The 22,179-nt window shown below is 47.4% G+C and overlaps 2 protein-coding genes across 2 annotated transcripts; one reads left to right on the forward strand and one right to left on the reverse strand.

The window, feature by feature from the left end:
* The first annotated feature begins 349 nt into the window (after positions 1-349).
* Positions 350-1,994, forward strand: RPL36 (ribosomal protein L36). The gene is made up of 3 exons (XM_051810792.1): positions 350-550; positions 1,207-1,341; positions 1,864-1,994. Exons 1-3 carry the CDS (start codon positions 458-460, stop codon positions 1,951-1,953), a joined length of 318 nt encoding a protein of 105 aa, XP_051666752.1. The 5' UTR covers positions 350-457; the 3' UTR covers positions 1,954-1,994.
* A 1,100-nt stretch (positions 1,995-3,094) lies between these two features.
* On the reverse strand, positions 3,095-21,602 carry LONP1 (lon peptidase 1, mitochondrial). Its single transcript, XM_051810587.1, has 18 exons — positions 21,423-21,602; positions 19,353-19,441; positions 18,831-18,950; positions 17,040-17,268; positions 16,455-16,516; positions 15,748-15,877; positions 15,288-15,371; positions 13,935-14,155; positions 12,408-12,546; positions 10,175-10,353; positions 9,635-9,722; positions 8,888-9,010; positions 8,044-8,160; positions 7,616-7,756; positions 7,365-7,530; positions 6,232-6,440; positions 4,804-4,968; positions 3,095-3,473 (listed from the first exon to the last, which is right to left on the reverse strand). Exons 1-18 carry the CDS (start codon positions 21,594-21,596, stop codon positions 3,309-3,311), a joined length of 2,601 nt encoding a protein of 866 aa, XP_051666547.1. The 5' UTR covers positions 21,597-21,602; the 3' UTR covers positions 3,095-3,308.
* Positions 21,603-22,179: the final 577 nt, after the last annotated feature.

A 22,179-nucleotide genomic window follows, 5' to 3' on the forward strand; every position in this document is an offset into this window, starting at 1 on the left:
CGCACAACGACCCCCCCATCCCCTCACACCGCACAACGACCCCCCATCCCCTCACACCGCACAATTACTCCCCCCCATCCCCTCACACCGCACAATTACTCCCCCCCATCCCCTCACACCGCACAAGGACCCCCCCCATCCCCTCACACCGCACAAGGACCCCCCCCATCCCCTCACACCGCACAAGGACCCCCCCCATCCCCTCACACCGCACTATAACCCCCCCATCCCCTCACACCGCACTATAACCCCCCCATCCCCTCACACCGCACAATAACCCCCCCATCCCCTCACACCGCCGCCCTCTCGGCCCCGCCCGCAGCCGGAACCATCCCCGTCCCGGCGCCCCGCGCGCGCTCGCTCCTTCCTGTCGGGCGCCATTGCCGGGGCTCCCGGCGCTTCCGTCCCGTTCCAGTTCATCCAAATCCATCTGCGCCCATCGGGCCGCCCCGCAGCCATGGCCATCCGCTACCCCATGGCCGTGGGCCTCAACAAGGGCTACAAGGTGACCAAGAACGTGTCCAAGCCCCGGCAGTGCCGCCGCCGCGGGGTGAGTACGGGGCTGTGCCGGCCCGCGGTGCCCCGGGCCCGCCGCTCCCGGTGCGGGTGTGTCCGTGTGTCCGGAGCGGGGCCGCGATTCGGGGCCTTCTCCGTGGGGAGGCGGGAGGGCTCGGAACCCCCGCGCTGCCCGTGACAGGGGCCGGGCGGGGAGCAGTGGAGGCTCAGGGGCTTCTGGAGTCTCTCCCACTCTGTTTCTCTTGGTAACGACAACAGGCGACCCCCGCAAAACTGCCCAGTAATGACGACTCGGAGCTGTCCAGGTTCGCTGAGTGCGTGGGTTGCTATGAGGCATTAACGCATCTGTGCCTTTCATGCGCTCTGATTCAGTGCTGGCTGTAGCTGTGGTGTCCGAGGTGTGTAGCAGTGGAAACCCTCGGGATCTCACGACCCCGCTTTTTCCAAAAACGGTGGTGCTGCCAGTGTGTGAAACCCCCGTCTCGGGGCTGGAGTGAGGACAGACCAGCACACCTGGCCAAGCTCACACGCTCCGTGGTACCTGCCAGGGATCAGCTCCCCTGGGACATCCAGCAGCAGGGGCTGGTTTTGGGGCCCGAGCCCAGAGTTTGTCTCAGCCCTCTGCAGTCCTGCCAGGGTAAACCAGCACGTACATTCCTTGTGATCCACGTATCTCCTCCCTCCCCACAGCGCCTGACCAAACACACCAAGTTTGTGCGGGACATGATCAGGGAGGTCTGTGGCTTCGCGCCCTACGAGCGCCGCGCGATGGAGCTGCTGAAGGTGTCCAAGGACAAACGTGCTCTCAAGTTCATCAAGAAGCGGGTAGGTCAGTCCATCCTCCTGACGAGGATGGCAAAAACTGCTGTGTCAGCTTTCTGTTTTTCTGCCCTTGCTTTGGTATACTTGGCTTCTCAGTTATTTTTTCCGTTGTTTGGGAAGTTACTGGTGTAATCTGAAGGAGTGAAGGGGATGGTCCTTGGCTTGGGTGGGAGAGCAGGAGATGGACACAAAGGTACCTAGCCAGAAAGGCCCCAAGCTTGGGATCCAGGTTGGCCGTGCTGTTTTTACATGGTTTGCATGTCTGGTGGGAGGAGAGCAGCACTGGGTACCATTAACCAGGAGACTTCAGATGGGATTCCTTGAGGGCAACAGTGAGAGCTGAAAGCAGCTTCTTCCTCACTCCAAATCACTCTGTGGAAGTACCACTCAGACGTGATGGCAGCCCCCTGGCTGGAGGTTTTCAGGACTTTACCATTCTGCCTGGTTTTGAGTAGTGTCTGCAGTGACACCTGCAGCAGCCCCAGGCTGTGCTGGGTGAACACTGACTGCCCTTTCTCCCCACAGGTTGGCACTCACATCCGGGCCAAGAGGAAGCGGGAGGAACTCAGTAATGTCCTGGCAGCCATGAGAAAAGCTGCTGCAAAGAAGGATTGAGTTGTACAGGCTGTAACACAATAAAGTCCTTTCTCCCAAAACCAGGGTAGTGTTGGTGGTACATGTGCTTCAGCGGGTGCTGCTGGGGATGCTGACAAGGCCCTGAGCTGCAGCCATCCAGAACTTGCATCACTGGTTTATTTTACCTGCAGCTGCTGATACTGGTGTGCTGTGACTTATTCTAGAGGGGAATCCTCCAGACCATGTGGAGTCTCAGGGCACAGAAGTCTCTGCAATAGCTAAATACCTTCTCTCACCTCCCAGTCTGTCTCCAGACCTAAATGGTGGTAGGAGGGAAGTCAGGGGGCAAAAACTGCTGTTGAAAATAGTAACTACTTTGCACTCCCTTCCTCAGGGCACATCAGTCTGTTCCCTGTGCACCTTTTTGTGCTCCTGTTTCCCCTTGTACTCTGTTCACCCCTGCCTTGTGCACTGTGTTAACAAGTCATGAGAGAGACCTGGAGTCAGCAAGAACTCTCTGGACTTCAGCAGGTGGACTCTTCTTCTGGGCTCCCTTGCTGTGAAATGATGAAGACTGTTCTTCCTGCCCAAGGAAATACTTTTCAACTAGACTTCATGTAACTACTCTTCCCGTCTTTAAATTCCTTTTTCTTAGCATTCCTTGTAAGATGGAAGTATTTGAGTTCTCTGGCCCCCAGGCCTGTGCTTACTGACATAAAACAGTCATGTCACAACACTCACTCTGTGAACATGAGAGAACTGTTGCAGAGGCACAGGCCATCTATGGTGCAGCACAGTGCTGACTGCTCACACTGAGCACGCGGCTGTTTGGGCCAGATCTGCTCTCCTTCAGCCTGGAGTTCTTTGTGGTGCTCTGAGCTGTGACTGACCTTGGAGAACCACGTTCCTTCAGCAGCTGAATGTACCAGCTCTGCTGAACTGTCCTAGGATTTCAGTGTCCCCTCAGCCTAGCACAGGCTTCTAAGCCAAGACAGATTTCTGAGAGCTACTTGCCTTCCACCACACCAGGAACAAAAGCTGCACATCAGCCCAGCTCTGGGTGTAGTGTTCAGTGTTTTCCCACAAGCTGTATTGAGATTTACAGTGAAATAACTGAAACATCTTCAATGACAAGAGACCAGACCAGCCCTGCTGCTGGTGGCTGATAACAGCCCGTTCCTTGGGTAAAATCAGAAATGCTTTATTGTGGATCATAATTCAGTATTAAAGAGTGAGAAATCCTTTATTCCAGCAGAGCCATCATTCATTTCAGCAGCTGCGCAGCAGCAAGAGCTCCATGTCCCCTCCAGGACTGCCCCCTCACCATCCCTGGGCGGAGGCCGAGCGGGAGGGACTGACCTGACCACCTTCCAGCCATGGGGCACGGGCTGTCGTCATCCCCCGGCCAGATCCAGCTGTGAAAACGCTATATCAAATACCTCCTTGTAGTGTTCCACAAAATGCACTTCCAGTCCCTCTGTAATGAATCCAGCAAGGTCGTAATAATCCTTTTTGTTCTCTGACGGCAGAATGATGCAGGTAACACCCGCCCTCTTCGCCTGTGGGGAGAACAAAGTAGGGCAGTCTGTTGAGTCCTAGGAATCCCTCCATCTGCCAGAAACACCCTTCCCTATTTCTGAACCAAGAGCAGTTATTAGAACCATGATCCAGCTTTACTCTGTTCTTTGGAGAGCACCAAGGGCATTCCTGACAAGATGTCACCAGGGTGGAGCACGTTCTAGATCTCTCCTCAAGGCCCAAAACACACACTCCTGTGCCACCTCAGCTGCAGGGACAGATGGAGGGGGGCACATTTTAGGAGGATTATGTGAGCCCACTAGAGGATTCTTTAGAACCATTCATACTATTTTAGTTTTAAGTGTCTGTTCCAGCTTGGGTGAGGATGAAGCTTAGGACGAAAGCAAGAGTTAGAAACAGGTTATCAGACCAACCTACCCCATCCATACCCTTAGCAACATTCTAGAGAGCCTTTTCATAGGGACAGCTGCCCTGGAAGGGGCATGGAATGCAAAGCTGCTCCTCCTGGGGCAGGTTTGTACCCATCACTTTTATGGGTGATCCTGCATTTAGCCCTGTGACCCCTCACACTCCTGCAAGTGCAGCCAGTCAGTGCCACAAGACATTGTGAGCACAGGCAAACAAACAACTACCCATTTTCAAGTCACGTGAGGAAAAGAAATCACACTGCACAAGGCTGCAGCCCAAACAGGTGTGGGGACAGAACGCTGACGTGGAGCCCCGGCTCAACAGAGGAAGAGCTAATGCTCCTGAATACAGAAAAATGTGTGTGGTGCAAGGCTTATGTAGGCTGGAGTTGTGCAGAGGAAAAGTAGGGAGAGGGATTCAATGCTTGGAAAGGAATTCTGAAAACTGCAATGGGTTGAAACCAAAAATACAAGACACTAAGCTCCTTTTTTCCTAAAACAGACATCTGTATGAAATGTTAAGTCAGACAAATTCATGCTGGAACAGAGCCTGGATGTTAAGGATGTACCTTATGGATTCTGTCAGATCTCCACTGGATGCCCTCCTTAAACAGGCACTTCAACCAGCAGAGATGATTGAACTGTGCCAGTCTGTGACAGAGCAGACAGCTCTCACAGTCAGTTAAGGCTGTTACCTTCAATTCTGCCAGTCTAGGTGGAATCGAACTAGGCCAACACAGCTGCCCTGGCACAAAGCCTGGGGTCCCGTCCCTTTCCTTACAGCCAAGATCCCCATGTTCCCCTGCAGGATTCTCCACCCTGTGGATGGAATCAGTGCCTGTCCCACTGCAAGGAGCAACCCCTCTGGCTGTCCCAGTCCCTGCTGAGCCCAGCCCAGGGCTCTCTCCTGGCCAATGCACAGACACAAGAGAAGAGTTCTTACCGCAATAGTCTTCTCCTTGATTCCACCAACAGGCAGAATTTTTCCAGTCAGTGACACCTCTCCAGTCATGGCTACGTTCTGCCTCACTGGGCAATTCATGGCCAGCGACAGCAGAGCTGTCACTATGGTACACCCTGCGCTTGGTCCGTCCTTCGGGGTCGCTCCCTGTTTGAAAAAAAACAAAGTGCAACACTCCTGGAGCAGTTAAGGAGCAGCAAAGCCAGACAGCACCTTTGTCCTTGCTGTTTTAGCATTGCCCCAATTTTACAGGGTCTCACAGAGGTTTTTGAACACGTGTCACTGATGGAATCCTGTTATCTCAACTGGCTGATCTGTTAACAACTGTGGCATTCCTCACCTTATTCATGAGGAATGATCCATGAGTCCACAATTTGGTTTCTGGCCTGATGCCACCACCATACTTTTTGGACTCAGGACTTTGAATAAGCAACATGAGTGAACAAAAGGGCACAAACACTCTGAAGTTCTTTGTTAGACCTAAGCCAACTATGGAAACAAGAAACAGAAGTCAACAGCACAAGGGAAGACCTTCAAGAGTCACAAAATAGTGGAGGACAATACTGAAAATCATTCAAGGCAGAAGAGATCATTCAGTATATAAAGCCCCACAAAATCCAGGCCTGAACTAGTGACAGTCTGGATTTATCTAAGATCAAACAGATCTTTGAGGTAAGCACAGAGGAAATGAATGCCGGAGAGGGAGCAGACACAGAGATCATGTCTGCACTTTTCTGATCCTCCAGGAAACAAACTCACAGACAATACCACAGTACCTGGACAGACACAGAGGGTGCAAATAGTCCAGAAGGAAAACTTGGGCACAATGACAGTACAAAACCTGTCTTCAGTAAAGCACCTGCCCAAAGCCTGTTACACAGTGTGAGCCTCTCTGACCACTGTGTGCATTTATTTTCAGTCCCAAATATTGAAGAAATGCAATCACTGCCATTATAGTGACTAGGAACCATGGCACAGAGATCAAGAGTAGTATTTTCAATTATGTGTAAATGACCTGAAGCCTTTATGAAGACCCACTAACACAGAGACCTAAACTTTGGTGCCCTTGTAACTTCATATGAACTTTTATCCAAATCACTTATCTCTGTGTCACAGTTTCCTCCCACCCTGCACAATCAGGGCCAAAAGCCACAACAAAAGCTTAGGATTCCTTAGAGCATTATCCAAGTCCTGTATTCTTGCCACGTGCTTGTTGCAGAAAGGAGTGGAAACAGCTCATAATAAGACTTTCATGGGAACCTGAGGAAAACATCTTCATTCCTAGGTTTTACTGCTAAAAGAGGGCATTTCTGCAGCATGTGGACAAGTGAAAAGCCTTCCAGCTTCAAGTCTAGGGGAGCAAACCAGCCTGGCTGCTGTGCATGCTCTGTGAACTCTGCATCAGTTTACCTCTGGCACATGCAAGTGGATATGAGAAGACATAAGAAAGTCATTGTCAGGGTCCTTCTGCATCAGAAAGGCTCTTGCAAACGTGTAAGCAATTTTGGCACTCTCTTTCATTACATCTCCCAGTTGCCCTGTTACTTCAAGGGACCCATCCTTGCTCTCCTTGTCTTTGGGTCGCCTCAGGGAAGTTTCAATAAATAGAGTGGAACCTCCTAAGAAAGAAAAGAAAAACAACATCCTAAGAAATGAAAGGAAAATCAAACCAGAAGGGTGATGCAGAAGCAACATCAGGAATATCAAACTGAGCCTCTGTGATCATACACTAGCCTTGGATAAAGAGCAGCTGAAACCTGCTCCCCAAATATGCTCAGGAAGGCCAGCTAGAAATCTCAACAGTCTCCATTCACTGCTTTTTTGGACTTCACTCTACAAACACAGATGCAACCCCTATTTAGTGGAAATAACCAAGTTCTTATAATGGTTTCAGGCTCTTTGTTTCCAGAGAGTAAGATGAGTTTATATTTTAACACACTTCTAGCCACTTCAGCTCTCTGGTGCCAGACATCTATTTACCTTCTCCACCATAATGATCATTTCCCTCTTAACCACTTGAATTGTACCCGAGATCAATCTGAGTATGCAGGGGTCATCTCCTTTGCTGTGTGTGCTGTATTTCCATTGTGTGGTGCAGATAACCCCCAAGTTACTAGGGGGGTAATCCAGAGGAAGGTAACAGCCAACTGCACCCACCCAGAGAGTGCTGGAACAGCTGTGCCTGCCCTCCACATGCCAAGGCAGTGCTGGGTATCACGGGCAGACACAGCTGTGCTGTGTCACAGAGGTACCTCCTGCTGTTAAGGAAGCAGACAAGGTCTTGTCCTCTCACAGAAGGCTTATGTTTAGTCACTGCTGTTCCTAATGTATGTGGTTCATATGGGAAGTGAAGATGAGCCTGGGTAAGAGAACAAGAAAGGCTCCATCCTTCAGGGAAGTGGCAGCCAGGAGCCAAAGCCAAAGAAGTTCATTTTACTGGTGCCAGTAGAAGAACTTCAGTGGACTCAGGAGGGAAAATTCAGTTTGACAATCACATTCAATTTCTGAAAATCAGACATTAACCCAGAACTGGTTTGTCTCACCCATAGCTGTCCAGGCCAGGCCCATCACCACTCCTGGGGGAGTGGTCTCGTACATGCGATCCACAGTGAAGATGGGCTTCCCTACAAAGTCCTGCAGGTTTTCAGGTGTCACTTGCACTGTCTCTGCTTCTCCACTCACAATTTTATAGGCAGATTTCCTCAATACCTGAGTGAGATAGGAATTTGTCTCTGTAGAAAAAGCTAAGAAGGCTGAGGCACAGTGGTCACAGTTACACATAAGTTTCCCTCACCTTTTCTACTTGCTTCTGCAGATTCCTCACCCCACTCTCTCTGCAGTACTGCTTGATGAGCACAGTCAGGACATCTGATGTGATTTTGGCTTTGTTTTCATCCAAGCCACACAGAACTCGTGCTTGAGGGACCAAGTACCTCTGAAAGAAATAATCCCCCACATCCTTCTGTTAGTGGTTTTTGACAAAAGCCTGGTGGTTCCAATTCACTCAGCCTCTAGCTCAATGCCATTTTCTGGTGTCCTCAGCCTACGGAACACTGGAGTTACTTTGACTGGGTTTTCAAAGAAAAGCAACTCTTCCAAAATACTACGAGCCTAATTTTTTTTGGGCACACTTGGACATAAACATGTCAGCCTGAATCTGGCAAAAAAAAAGTTTTACCAGCTGCAATAATTCAAAGCACAACAGTGGTTTGTTTCTCTTACCTCGGCAATTGCAAGTTTCTCTTCTGCTACATATCCTGACACATTGATCACTTCCATCCTATCCCTCAGGGGCTCTGGAATGGTTTCTGTCACGTTGGCAGTACAAATAAAAAGTACCTGGAAGTATTAAAAGATCACATTAAGCACTTTCATTAACCTGCTGCTTCAGTCCAAGCAACAGTTCCCAAGTTCTGCGTTTCTCTGTCTGAAGGGCTACAGCAAATTCATCCTCTCTGTGGAATCTGGTTTTTATTAGAAGAGAAGTTTTAGATTTTAGAACTATGTAGTAGGAAGTTCCCTATCCCCAAAATAAATGGTTAGAAATACACATAGCACAAACTGAGAAATCAGAATGGTCTGATATGGACCAGAGAACTGGGGAGATCTGTATCTCCTTTGTAAGTTCTTTTTACCTTCTAGGAAATTAGCACAGAACGACCCAATTATCTATACCTGTTCCTAATCCATCAATTCTGCAATTAATGTCACCTATACAAAAAGAGCAAAGACAACCAATTTCAAAAGCTTTGATACCAGCTTTAGGCCACCTCCCTTGACATCAACTCTGCCAATCATTACATAAAAGGAAAAATCCTGCCTTTTTAAGCAGAGACCACACATCTGTGTCTTGCTGGCTCTGCAGGGAGCTGGGCTATGGGACATAAGCTGGTGATCATGTTCTCTCATGTAAGAACTTCAGTTAAAGCCAGCTCCTGCAGAGATAGCTGTACACCACTCATGTCCCTTTCCAAATTAATAAAGTGTCAGCATCTTTTCAGGGACAGATACACTGATACACATTCATACATTTCAGCTCTACAACCTCTGCAGAAGAGAAAAATACCTTTGATAAATCCACAGGAACATCAAGATAATGATCCAAGAAGTTAGAGTTCTGTTCTGGGTCCAATAGTTCTAGAAGGGCTGAGGATGGATCCCCTTGATACCCTCTTCCTATTTTATCTACCTGTGGGAGAAAAAATTTTAATGCTCTGAGAAGTTTCTTACCATGATAAATTCTCAAGCAAAGATTTTTTTCAAGGCTCCATCTGAAAATCTTCCTGTGTGTGTTTATAAACATCCACTACCACACTTCAACTTTTCTGTGCTTTCACCTAAATCTCCACAATCATCCTTCCTGACTCATTTATTCTCAAATCAGACCACAAATTGACTAAGCATCTTATTCCTTACAGTCTTGCTTTAGACATGCTAAGAGAGTGACTCTTGTTAATAATCACATGGGCAACAGTGGTTTTGTGCACAGTGATTGACCACACCAAGGTCAGGAACACAGGAGCTATGGAAGCCTCTGAATATCCAGCCAGGTCCATCAGGATCCTTGTGATCCAAACAGCCACAATTTAATGAGAAGGGCAGAACTAAAATTTTAAAGTTGGATTCTGTTATAGGAAGAGAAAACAAAGGGTCTAAGGTATTACTGTCACCCAAAGAACTTGAGAGCCCAGCCTCATTGAAATAAAAAACCCCTGGGATTTTTAGGAGAGTTACTGCTTATCTTCTCTACTGAGCTCAAGAATCAATACAAATCTTTAAGAGCAAAACCTAGAATAAAGACCAAATACCTCACCTCATCGATCAGTATAAGTGGATTCTCTGTCTTGGTCTTCTTCAGACACTGAATGATTTTTCCTGGCATTGCTCCAACATATGTCCTCCTGTTTTATCAGAGGGAACCATTTAGGGAACCATTGCAAAGTACAGCACACATCACAGAACAGGTATATCCTGCTGGGAAACAAGTCTTTATTTCTTCTGCATCTATCAAAAGCATTCTCCATCACCATACTAAGCATCAAGATCCATCTAGTCTGTTTCTAGCAAAGAACAGACATGAATTTTGGCAAAATACTCCCGGACTACAGTTTTTATCTTTAGTTTTAACCACTTTTCAATTAGAGGAAAGCAAAGAGGTAAGGCTGAGAACAGACATGTTTGAATTTTACTGGGTCTTGGGTAAAGAAATGTTAGAAAAGGGAATGTTTCATTCCCTTACTTGAGAGGGACAAAAAACGAAGAGCAGTGTAAATCAAAAGATACACTGGGTTCCTATTTTGACAACATTGGTAAACACTGGTGGAGAGAGAAACTGCTGCAGTTACACACTGACCTGTGTCCTTTTATTTCTGCTACATCAGTCATGCCCCCCACGCTGAAGCGGAAGTACTCCCTGTTCAGGGCTCTGGCGATGGAGCGGGCAATGCTGGTCTTGCCAACCCCAGGGGGGCCATAGAAGCACAGAATCTTGCCCTGGGTGGATCCTCGTAGCTGGCTGACTGCTATAAACTCCTGCAGGACCGAGGAAGCACCAGCAGTGAACAGAAGGCAACAGCAGCAACACCAAAACACGTTTGTTGTCAGGTCAAGCAATGAGCGTTACACACAAAGCTGGTTCTCAAAGAAGCTGGGGAGGGCAAGGGGAAAAGCTAAGTCAGGATACTGGGGCACCTCTTTTCCCTCTGGTTATTTACACACTTGGTTGTCACTGTGTTCTGTGCTCTGTCCTCATCTCACCAGGAGAAGCAGTCTCTCTCTCCACTGTCTGAGAGTGAGAAGACACTTCTTCTCCCAGCTTCCCTGGTTCTCACCTGAATCTCTCAAGCTACATGTGAGCATCTCCTACTGGACCACTTCCTCTGTGCTCAGTTAAGCTTGCATCTTTTCACACTTCTATGCCAGACAACCCTCAAGTAACACTCAGCAGCTGAGGAATCAAAAGACACCAGTTCAGAACTGAAGTCTCAACTGCTTATACACTTACAGAAAAGGAATGATGTGCAAGTGGTCAAAGAGATGCACTTCCCCTTTAACAAGCCAGTTATTTAGCAAAGATAAGCCTTGTCTCTTCCCTCTACAGCAATACTACACAAGGACCATAGCACCAATCCAACTAAGGCTCAAACCTCTGCAGATATTCCTTGGTACCTTAAAATCATCAGCCTCACTTGCACTGCTGAAACACGGGAGCCTTCTCTGAGTCACATCACTAATCAAAGCCACAGGCCTGCATGATGCAACTCAGTCTATTTGTGTATAAAGGCTGGGCCTACTCAGCAGGAGTAGTGCTGGCAAGCAAGAGACAAGACTGATACTCAGAAGGGTTATTATCTGCTTGCAAGTGTGCCACAACAGGCTTACCACAAATCACTGAAAATAATAAATCAGACAGCAGGATTTAGTCACAAGTCTTAGGAGACCAGCCCTCTTTGGCTGTCAGCAAGGAGGTACTTCACCTTTATCTTTTACCAGAAGAGACTGGAACAAGGCAATTTAATAAAAGTAAAATCCCAGGGTGTCTAAGAATTTACTATCCATTATATTTAACAACATTGTACTACTGGTTTAGTAGATGTCTATATGGTTTCTGTGCACAACAATTACTGAGTGGCCTAAGTACCATCAGTGCTGTCCCCAAGGTAACATGAAGCTCTGGGAACAGTAAAAGAAACTGCTGTAATTACTACAATTTGGAAGGAAATGGCCAAATTGAAGGCCAGCTACATTCAACAGCTTCACCAAATCCACTGAGCTCTCACTACAATTTGCTAATGCAGAGTCAGGATCTCCACCTGCCTCCCCCTCCACTTGGCACTCTCATGCACTTGCCCAGTACAGCACAAATCCTGCCTGCCCTGGGATTGTCTTTCACTGCTTGAATGCAGTGGCTGCTGCGAGGGGGAGTCTATTCCTGTCCCCTGGAAAGGCAGGCAGTTCCCACAACAAGCTGTTGAAATTTCTGCAGCCTGTTGCAATTGTCTGCTCTGATCAAAACCAGCTTCCCTAACCACAGCAAGCAGAGGCAGGACATACTCAAGCAAAAAGTGACAGATACTGCAGAACAAGGCAACACTGAAAACTACCCTGGCCTTTTTTTTATGAGGTGCTGCATTGCACAGACTGCAAACCTTTCAGCATCCAGCTATGGGGACAGGGAAAGGTTATGAGGCAGACATGCACCTTAGCTAACTTCTCCTCTCTTTAGTGCAGCCATGAACAGAGGTTCAGTGTGTTTCAGAAAGGCTGTAGCTTTGTCAGTCACGTGGAACAAGTCTCTGAACAGACTGATTAAAACCCAGAGACTGCTTCCCTTGGACACTTCCTCACTTGCTCAGCTTAAAGTGCAAACCAGTACACTGCAGTTTGAAATGAGAATGCAACCTTCATTGCCACAAAAAATTAAACACATTAACTAATCACCAGAACATTCAGTTCTTTCATGTAGCTCTCTGTTTGATCCATGAATTAACACCAATACAATGGAGAGCTACACTCTGAAACACATCCCAAAATGCCTGATGCTAAGCAGAGTGTGAAATGGGACACACTGCCTGCTCCTGCCTTACCAGAATTCGCTTCTTGACGTCATCCATTCCATAGTGATCCTCCTCCAGAACTGCCTGGGCTCTGCTCAGCTCCAGGTTCTCCTCACTACACTTTCCCCATGGGATGGATGTCAGCCAGTCCAAGTAGTTTCGTGTAACACTGACAGAAACACACAAATGAGAGTGATTTGACAACAACCAGCTCATGTCTTCCTCCACTGCCTTCCGAAACAATCTCACCAGAACAAGTGGGATATAAACTACTTGTGCAAGTGAGGCTATGGAAAGAACATCATTACCTGGACAGTCATTGCTAACTGTCATAGGTTTGAAAAGAGATGATTGTTTTGGTGTAGGGCTGTCTCCTGTCTGAAAAGCAGCAGGACTGCTTGTACACTCCACACCATGTCAACTGTTTAGATCAGATTACAAAACTTAGAAATAGAAAACCATTTTTCTCTGTCTCCCCAGTAGACAAAGACAAGGTAAAGAAGAATGATTCCTGGCTCAGAAGCAAGGAAAAACAGCTGGATGTAAAACACCACAGAGAAGGATTTAAGTCGGAGAGGTAAGGATGTCAGGGTGGAAGTTAATGATAGAGATAATCACCATAACCAGACTCAGGAGAACTTGGGTGTGTCAAAGCAGCACTCACTGTTCTAAAACTGCACACTCAGGCCAGAGGTTCAAACACACAGGGAGCTCTGCAGGGTGCAGTAAGTGGGAAGTTGTGCACAGCAATGGACACAGCCAAGCACAGCTCGGCTGGTTGGGCCCAGGATTCACCCCAGGCCAACAAAGCTTGGGCTTTTTTCACCCAAGTACTTCCTCTGCAAACTTGGAACCACTGTTACTACCCTGAGGGAAAGGGAAAGGTACTACTGCTGGCTGGGAAGCCCAGTGTGTCTTTTCTATCACTACCAAGATGCTGCTCATTCAAATGACGTGTTTGTCCTCAAACACAGTCTTTTACTCCATAAAAGACACTTTTAAAAGCAAAGACCCAGGATTACAGAGCTGATGAGTACACCAATTGCTGTATTGTACAGCACATTCTGACTCAACAGATAAATGTTCAATTTGAGCTCAGTTTCTGACAGCCCATGTCACAGATCATGTGTTATTAACTATTCCTTTGCAATTCCAACCCTGCCCCAACCCTTCAGGGGCCACCTCAGGCAGCTTAGCCAATGTCATGTGTTAACAGCTTCTCTTCTCTCACAATATTGAAAATATCAAGGTACAAGGAAGAAGAGCCAAAATTAAAGGCAGAAAAAGAAACACTGCACATTTCACAAGGTGGAACTAACTGCAAATTTTTTATGAGACTGCAAGAGAAGACCTAAAATGATCAAAAGAGGTAAACTACAGAAGTAAACACAGGCAATTTGGAGAACAATCCTATAATCTGATCATATGCTACATTCAGAAAAAACAACTATGACAACAAGAGAAAAGAAACTCTTAAGACCTTTGCAGAACTGCATTGATTTCTCTCATTCTCCCAACCAACCCTGACACCAGAGGAGGACACAGCCAAGCACTCACTTGAATTCTGAGGAGTGATTATCCAGCAAACCCAGCTTGTTCAACTCTTCATCAATCACATCCATGACGTGTTTTGGCACTACCAGATCCTTCAGTCGCTCACGGAATTTCTCTTCTATGGCATCCTTGTCCTCTTTTTCCAGACCCAGTTCTTTCTTAATGATCTTCAGTTGCTCTTGGAGAAGATACTTGCGATGTGTTTGCTTGATCTTCTCCTCCACCTGGACAAAGCCACAAATACAGTGATCTGTTCCTGGTACAACCCATCTAACATCAAATGCTTCCAAATACTTCTCAGTCATGATGTTCCCAGCAACTGGCAATACTGCTTGGGAATTATTTGCAGCATATTATAATACATAAAGGGACTCTACAACGTTCTCCAGCGCCCACCACATCTTGGTGGCCTTTACTTGCCATCATTCAGTGCTACAATGTTTTGTTTGTGCTGGGGAGACCAAAAGCTGAGCAGAATAAGCCAGATGTGATCTCCTTTAGTGCCCAATAGAAGGGACTAACCATTTCTCTCTACCTGTTGCCTACACAGGGCAAGTGGAGCCCAGTATGCAGCTGGCCTTCATTGCCACAAGGACAGTTTCATGGCAAGCTTCCTGCACATCAGGGCTTCAAAGTCCTTTCCTGTAAAGCTGTTTTCTATCCTGGTTATTTCAAGCCTAGTGTGGCACTATGAATTTCTCTTTGCAGAACCTGAGGAGGTTCTTACTGACTCCCTGATGGACATCACTGGTAGCTGGCTGCAGTTAGACTTCACCTTGTTGATGACCACCCTTTCTGCCCAGTAGTCTAGCCAATTTTTTCACCCACCTTGTATTACATCCTTCCAGTCTGTAACATTCCAATTTGGTCAGAATACTACTGTGGCTGACCTCAACAAAGGCCATGCAAATGTCAATGTACACAACAGTCATTGCTGGAATCATAAAATCATTCAGGCTGGAAAAGACTTCTGACATCATCTAGTCCAACCATTAACCCAGCACTGCCAGCCCCACCACTAAACCATGTTACTCTTTTATATTACACTATTATATTCTATATACAGTGTTATGCTGTAGATTGTTACACAGGTGCTCGGTAAACTACAGACCTCTAGGATTTATCTGCTGGCATGAAATTACAACTTGGACACAATTTAACAGCAGATGTTGTAGCCTCATGTCTTGTTACTTCTCCCATGTGCATGAAAAAAGGCATTTCTAACAGAAGAACAGAAAATCTTAACTCCAAATAATGTCCCTTTGGAGTGTGTACTGTTGCCTTGCTGCAATAAGCATCACAGCAGTGGACATTATATAAACACACATGAGGTTATTTGTTACTCAAAAACCTTACCTCTCTTCCCAGACGCTGCTGGAGTTTGCTCAGCTCATATTCCTTTTTCAGAAGGGAAAGGGCTTTGTAAAGCCGTTTGGGAATCTGTAAAAGACACAAAATGAGTTCTGAGATGCTACACCCTTGTCAGCTCCTGGTGGGAAAGGCAGAATAAAAAACTCCCAACAGGTTTTCTGGGAGAACTCTCCAGCACCTGCAGATGTGGAAAGACAAACTTGTAGCAATTCCACAGCATGCAAAGAAAATTATTTGTCACCAAAGATGCAGTGCATCAGTAACTTTGCAGAATAAATCAGTACTAATGATTTACTAAATCCTTCAACAGGAATCTAGTCACTGATGTTAACATATCATCAAACAGCATTGAAGTCTCCTCTGCATTGAGGCTGGTAAAGAAAACGTGACATACAACAGATGGACTGATTCTATCACATCACTTTACTTAAAAGCTTCATCTTACACTGGTTTCTTCCAAGATGTCTTGCAGCTCGTGTGACTCTGCCCCTGTTAGGGCTGCCCCCATGTCACTCAGATAGATGGGGTTATCCACGACACGCTGGCCAGCCTGCATCATCTGAAGCACAGACTCCCTGAAAAAAAGGGTGACAAACCCCAAAATGCTCTGTGAACTTTTACATTCCAAAGGGAGTATCCTTATTTACTTGTTGTGACAGTGCAAACAAACGAAACACAGCTCAGTTTCATGGCAACTTTTATTAATTTCACTAAATCAATACTAAGTAACAAACACATAAATCACTTGATTAAAGGAATGGTCACTGAGACATAAAATCAAATATATGAAATGCTCTCCTAACAGGTATGTAAGATTTTTTGATGCCAGTACACCAAGACTTTTATCCTGCTCATATTACATGGATTAGATCATGATACTCATTGTAGTGAGCTTCACTTAGACCCAGGTCACCTGCTTTAGGACTTAATCATCCTACCTTGTTTCTAAGTTGCACATCATGTTTTCAAAACTTCCCCTCTGTTTCCAATATTGGATGATAAAGCTTACATCCCAAACCAAAATTCTAGGTGACAATTCAGCAAATATCTCTTCTTCATTACAGCAAAAAGACAAGTGGAACAGAAAATCCCAGCATACTCCAGCCTGAGAAGATGCTGTTCCCAAAGCAGGGCAGCATGGGAAAGACATACCTGTACAAGGGATTCAAGGCAATGATGTCCCGGATTGTTTTCACAATTTCTGCAGTAAGTGCCTATAAACACAATAAAAACTTAATCACCAAAAGAATGGAAAAGGACAGGCAAAGCCTCAGTACAAATATGACATTCCCCAGACCCTGACCACCCACTGCAGTGCTGTGCTGATGTACTTGGTGCTGGGGAAGTTGGTGCTCAGGGGAAAGGCAAGAGGGCCTGCAGGCTGCATGTCTGTGTGCACAAAACCTGACTGGCTCTTGGCCAGCAGGTACCATCAGGCTGAGCACTCAAGCCATCTTTAAGCAAAGACTCAGTTTGATGGAGGACATCACACAGATTTAAACACAGCCCAGCCTCTTCACTCAGCAACCTCTTGAAGTCACCAGTTCTAAGGAATTGAGCTGCTGTAATAAAAATTCACTACTTTCATATAATCCCCTCGTGCAGTGGCTGTGAAAAGAAGGAACTGGTTTCTGAAGCCAGAAATTAGAGCCTGATTTTAGAACTCTTCCTTTTAAGCAAGAAATGCAGGTGCAATTCTACAGGACAAGTCCAGGCTTGTGTAATTAATTCACTTACTTTAACCTCTTCTGTGATCTGAAAATCTTCATGAACCACGTTCTCTACTTCTACCATGAGAACTTCCTGTGAGGAAGCAGCTACAGGATCCAGTACCAGTTCCACAGCCTGGTCCTTCGCTCCAGGCTCCTCCTCAGCCTCTTTCTTAGAGCGTTTTTGTTTCCTCCTGATTTTCTGTTTGTTCTCAGGCTCCTCAGGCTCAACCTCCAGTTGCTTGTTTATACGAATCCTGAAAGCCAAAAGAAACCAGCAACAATCAATCCCTCTGTTATCTGTGATTTCAGCTCTTCAGCATGAAAAGTGTCTAAGTTGTATTTGGAGTAAACTAAAGTTTCAAACTTTGACAAAGGTGACCAGCTGCACTTGTTTTGACAAGATTTAGCTTTTGGTTCATTTTATCAAAATAAGGCTTGATTCAGTAAAACAGTAGTAAGTGGTAGATCCTGACAGGACTTACTAAGTAAATTTACAATAAGTAAATTGTTGCCAAACAAAAAAGTTAACCGGCCACTGAATTAGCCTATTGGTACCAGCAACTTTTGAGGACTCTTGTCAACAGAATACCACACACAACTAAGTTCAAAACATCTTCTGGAGGGTGAGGTTGCTGGTGGTGGCAATCAGTGCTGGGGAGCAGAACATTCTCTTGCAGGTCACCTGGAACAGAGTCTGGCAGCAGCCAAATGGCCACTCAGCACCCAAATAGCCCCAGCTGCTGCCCTGACCCAGAAGGCATCTAGAGGGTGTAAGGGGAGAACTAAAAGAGGGATATAGAGAGAAGAGGACCCACATTTACAGGACACCACATTTATTTTGGCTGCTGACACAGGAGTTTCCTTTTCTGTGTGTTTCCCTACAAATCCTCCTCAAATCTGATATCCAGTGGGGTTCCCATGGACATGACTGACCAGTGCTCTGTGTCTCAGCCTATAGAGACCAATTCCCAAGTCAGACCTTCAGAATCCAAATCCTTCCAAGTTACAGGGAAATATTTCTATTCCAAGTAAACCAAAACCAGTAGCTGCCTATTTCCAAAATCTAACCAAACACAGTTGTGCTTTGGTAATGCAGCAGGTGGTCTCAGACTTCATTTGAAAGGGAGTTGACTTGTGAACTCACATAAATTCAGCTTTGACACGTACTGCTCATTCTTTGCTGTCCAGAAGAAATGCAAGTGAAGTAAAGTGAGTGGAAGGAAAAAAAGCCATGCTTCAAAGCAAAACTCATCCTTGATCTGTTCCCTGCCGTGTTTCTGTCCTTGTATTTTTAATTCTAATGGAAAGGAATTATTTGATCCTTTTAAAAATACAATTTTATATTGTCTTAGCTCAAAATATTTGGCACAAATAGCTAAATCTATATTTTCAGCAATAATCCTATTTTCTTCAGTTCACTTCTGGGGCAAGATTATGTAGGCAAGACATAATTACAGTTCTGGACTACCTTTTTTTTTTTAAAGTAGAAATACTGGCTTGCATTATTGCAGAGAATTCTTTTCACCATTACTAAAGCTTGCTGTACTTGTCAGAGTAACTGCTAAACTTCAGCTTAATGAATGTTTCCTTGCATCACATCACAATTTACATGAGAATGCCATGCTCTGTCTCTTCCTTTTGCAGTCAGAGCTGTGAGAGTACCTGGAGTATTGGGGTACCAGAGCACTCTCAGGATACAGTGTGGTAACAAAGCAAAAGCTTGTGTAGAAAAATGCATATAAGTGGTGAAACCAAAAGGGGATCTCCCTGTTCACACAGATGTCTGGTGAGATGCAGGGAAGCACCAGTAACCAACCTTCGGTGTCCCATGACTATCATCCTCAGCTTGTCTCCAAGGTCCTGCATTTCATGGATCTGGACAAAAGTTCCCATCTGGTAGATCTCATTCAGATCCTCCACCACGTCAGATTCGTTGCTGTTGAGCAAAAAAATTGGGGTAGATATTCAGAAACTTGAGAGAGCAGGTCAGGTTATAAAAAGAAAGAAACAATCACCAGCTGCAGAACTTTGAATTTAGGAGCAAAGACACTTAATCCCCACTGTTACCACCATGTAGCCCCTTTTCAAATCATCCAAGTACCCAGATAGCTCATCTCCTTCCCAAACAGCAGCCTTTTCTAAAGACTATGGCTCCCAGCAGTGCTGGTGGTGGCAACAAAAGCTGGCATAGCATGAGGATGGTCCAAGACTAACCCCAATTTCTGCAATACTATCCAAGGCAGGGAATTGCAGATGATAGTTTTTAGTGTAAATGCAACCCAGGCACAGAAACAGCTTATTTTTGTATTTTTCAAAAAGACCAAGAGAAACAACTTACTTGTCATCCTTTTTAAGGAAAACACCTGCATAAGGCTGGGCAAGACGAACTTTCCTCCTCAGCAGCTCAACCAGCTTCTTATTTTTCACCTAGGACAACAAGCATGGGATCAGAGGTGGATTTTCTGTAAGCTTTGCACTCCCAGGGTATAAGGCCAGGTATGGTGACACCCTACAGCGAAATTATGAAGTTTGAGCATGTATTTCTCTAGTTTTGCCCCCATCAGAGGACAGTAACATGGAAATGGAGAAGTATTAGAGAAACATGACATTTCAGTATTTAAAACAAGTCACTTCAGAGTCAAGATAAGACAAGCTCAAAGGCAGGGGGAGGAACTAGACCTAATCTGCACAAGTCTTACAAGCAAGAAACCTCTCAGTCACTTGAACAGCACCTTGTAAGAGGTTCTGTTGCCATTGCTGTTCCTTTCCCCTTCCATACCTGCATGTCCCAGCTCTCCACTCCTGAGGGGGAACTAGTTTACCCTTCCCCATCAGTTGCCTGAATTCTGCTCACCAATTCTGTTTAAATCCTCTTCTCCAAAGCCCCCTCTGCTCAATTCCTCTCCTACACACACCAGCCCACCTGAGTCCCTGCTTTGAGTTTCAGCCAGTATTTCTCCCTGGTTTACTTTCTCACTCCCTCCTGCTCTCTGGATGCCCCACACCTGCCCCTGGCAGATCTCCCAGCACCACTGGAATGGTTATCACAGCAGGCTGAATCCTCAGTGACCAAAAAAATAAGTCCTTGTGAATTCTGCTGTTGCATGAACTTAATCTGCCAACCCCTGAGTGTTCTTCAAAGCCATGGACAGGAGCTGCATCGCCCAACACTTTGGTAACAACCAGCATGGTTCTGACAGAGCAGCAGGAACAACACCACCACTGCTGGCCTGTTCTAATCTTGGCACACCTATTTTAATTTTGCACGATGTTTAGCACAACTGTGCTTATCAGTGTCACAGATACTAACAGAAAGAAAATTAATAACTCCTTATGCGCTGCAGAGACTTCACATTGCCCAGAAATGAAGTATTAAATTGCAGCACAATGGATTTGCAGGGTAAGAGAGAACATTTAGCAATTCTCTAAGACACTGCTGACCTGTGCATTGAAATCAATGGCTTTTATATATGTGTTGTATGATTGTATGTCTAGAGATCTTAATAATATATAACCTTCTCCTTCCCCCAACACATCTATAAGGACAGTAAAAGTTGTACATATTAGATTTGAACACGCAGAAAAATACTACAGTAGAAATAGCAATAAATAATACTATAGGAACAAGAAAATACTGATTCATTTTTTGTTACATTTACTTCAAAATCAGATTAGTAAAACACTAGAGAGGCACAAAAATACAAGTACTTGTTCCAGAATAGGTTTCATTTCCGGAGAAAAAAGTATTTCTGGCCTGTGAGCCCAAGTAACACATCAATGCTATAACTTATAGCTCCTAAAAATCCATATGGGGTGCAGGGGGGAAAGATCACATTCTGAAACGGTGACTGCCATCCGCATGTCCCAGCACCCTCCTACACCTCCTGTGATGCTCCACCCCGAACTCCCGCTTTCTCCTTGCACCTCACCAGCACGGGTCTCGCTGCTCTGCCACCAAACCAAGGACACGTTTGCTTAACCTTCATCAGAGAACACGGAGAAGACAACAAACTCCGAGGGAGCCTGTGTGGATCGCTGACCTTCCCGTCAGAAGCAGCGCTGCTGACGCAATACCTGCGAAACTTCCACTATCCCAGACAAAACCGCTGTCGCGACAGGCCCGGCGACAGAGCCCGAGCTGAAGGCCGAGCAGCGGAGGTCACACCCGCCCTCCCCACCCTGCCCGGTGCTCTGCGGTTCAAGGAACCTGCCAGAGCCAAGAGCGCGGCCCTGAGGAGCGGCACCGCCGCTGACCCGGCACGGCCGGGGCTGACACCGCTGCGGGACCCCCGGCCGGGCTGAGCCGCCCCGGCAGCGCTGCGAGCGGGCCCGGGGCCCTCACGGCGGCGGTTCCCGGGCCGGCGGGGCTGAGCTCCGGCCCCGGCCCGCGGGCTCGGCGGCCGCTCACCTCGATGATCTTGATGAAGCGCGGGAAGACGGGGTTGCGCGTCACGGCGATGAGCGGCACGTTGGGGAAATGCTCCGGGACGAGCAGCGGCGTCAACGCCGTCATGACCGGCCCGGCTCCGCCGCCCTCCGCCCCGCCGCCGCCGCCGTCCTCGCCGCCGCCGCCGCCCTCCATCGCATCGCCCCCCGGCACGCCGCCGGGGCTGCGCTGGTGCCAGCGCGGGCCGGCGCTGAAGGCGGCGCGGGCGGCTGGCGCGGAGCCCAGCGGGGCCGGGGGAGCGGCGGCGGCGGCGGCGGCGGGAGCCCAGAGGCGGCGCCGCGCGGGGCCCAGCGCGGGCCCGGGCACCGCGGGCCGCCAGCGCCCGCACAGCCGCCACCAGCGCGCGGCCGCCATGCTGCCCGCGCGCCCCCGACGCTTCCGCCCTCCCGGCCCCGCCCGCCCGGGGTCGCGTGGCCGCGCGCACGTCCGAGCCCGCCCCAGGGCCGCGGGTTCGAGTCCCGGCCCCGGCCCCGGCCGTTGGGGTGCCTGAAGCGGGGCGCGGCCGGCGTGAGGCGGGTTTGGCCGCTGCCCCGGCCTTCCTTCTCCTCCGCGGTCCCCTGCAGCCGGCTGCCCAGACCGCTCCCGAATACCTGCAAGGGTGGAGACTCCATAACCTCCCTGGTCGCCCTGTGCCAGTGCTCCAACACCCTCTCGGTAAAAAAGTGTTTCCTGGTGTTCAGGGGGAGCCTCCCGTGTTTCAGTTTGTGCCCATTGCCTC

The sequence above is a fragment of the Manacus candei genome, unplaced genomic scaffold (assembly GCF_025592945.1).
Source record: "Manacus candei isolate 608988 ecotype Guabito, Panama unplaced genomic scaffold, ASM2559294v1 h1tg000078l, whole genome shotgun sequence".
NCBI classification, from domain to species: domain Eukaryota; kingdom Metazoa; phylum Chordata; class Aves; order Passeriformes; family Pipridae; genus Manacus; species Manacus candei.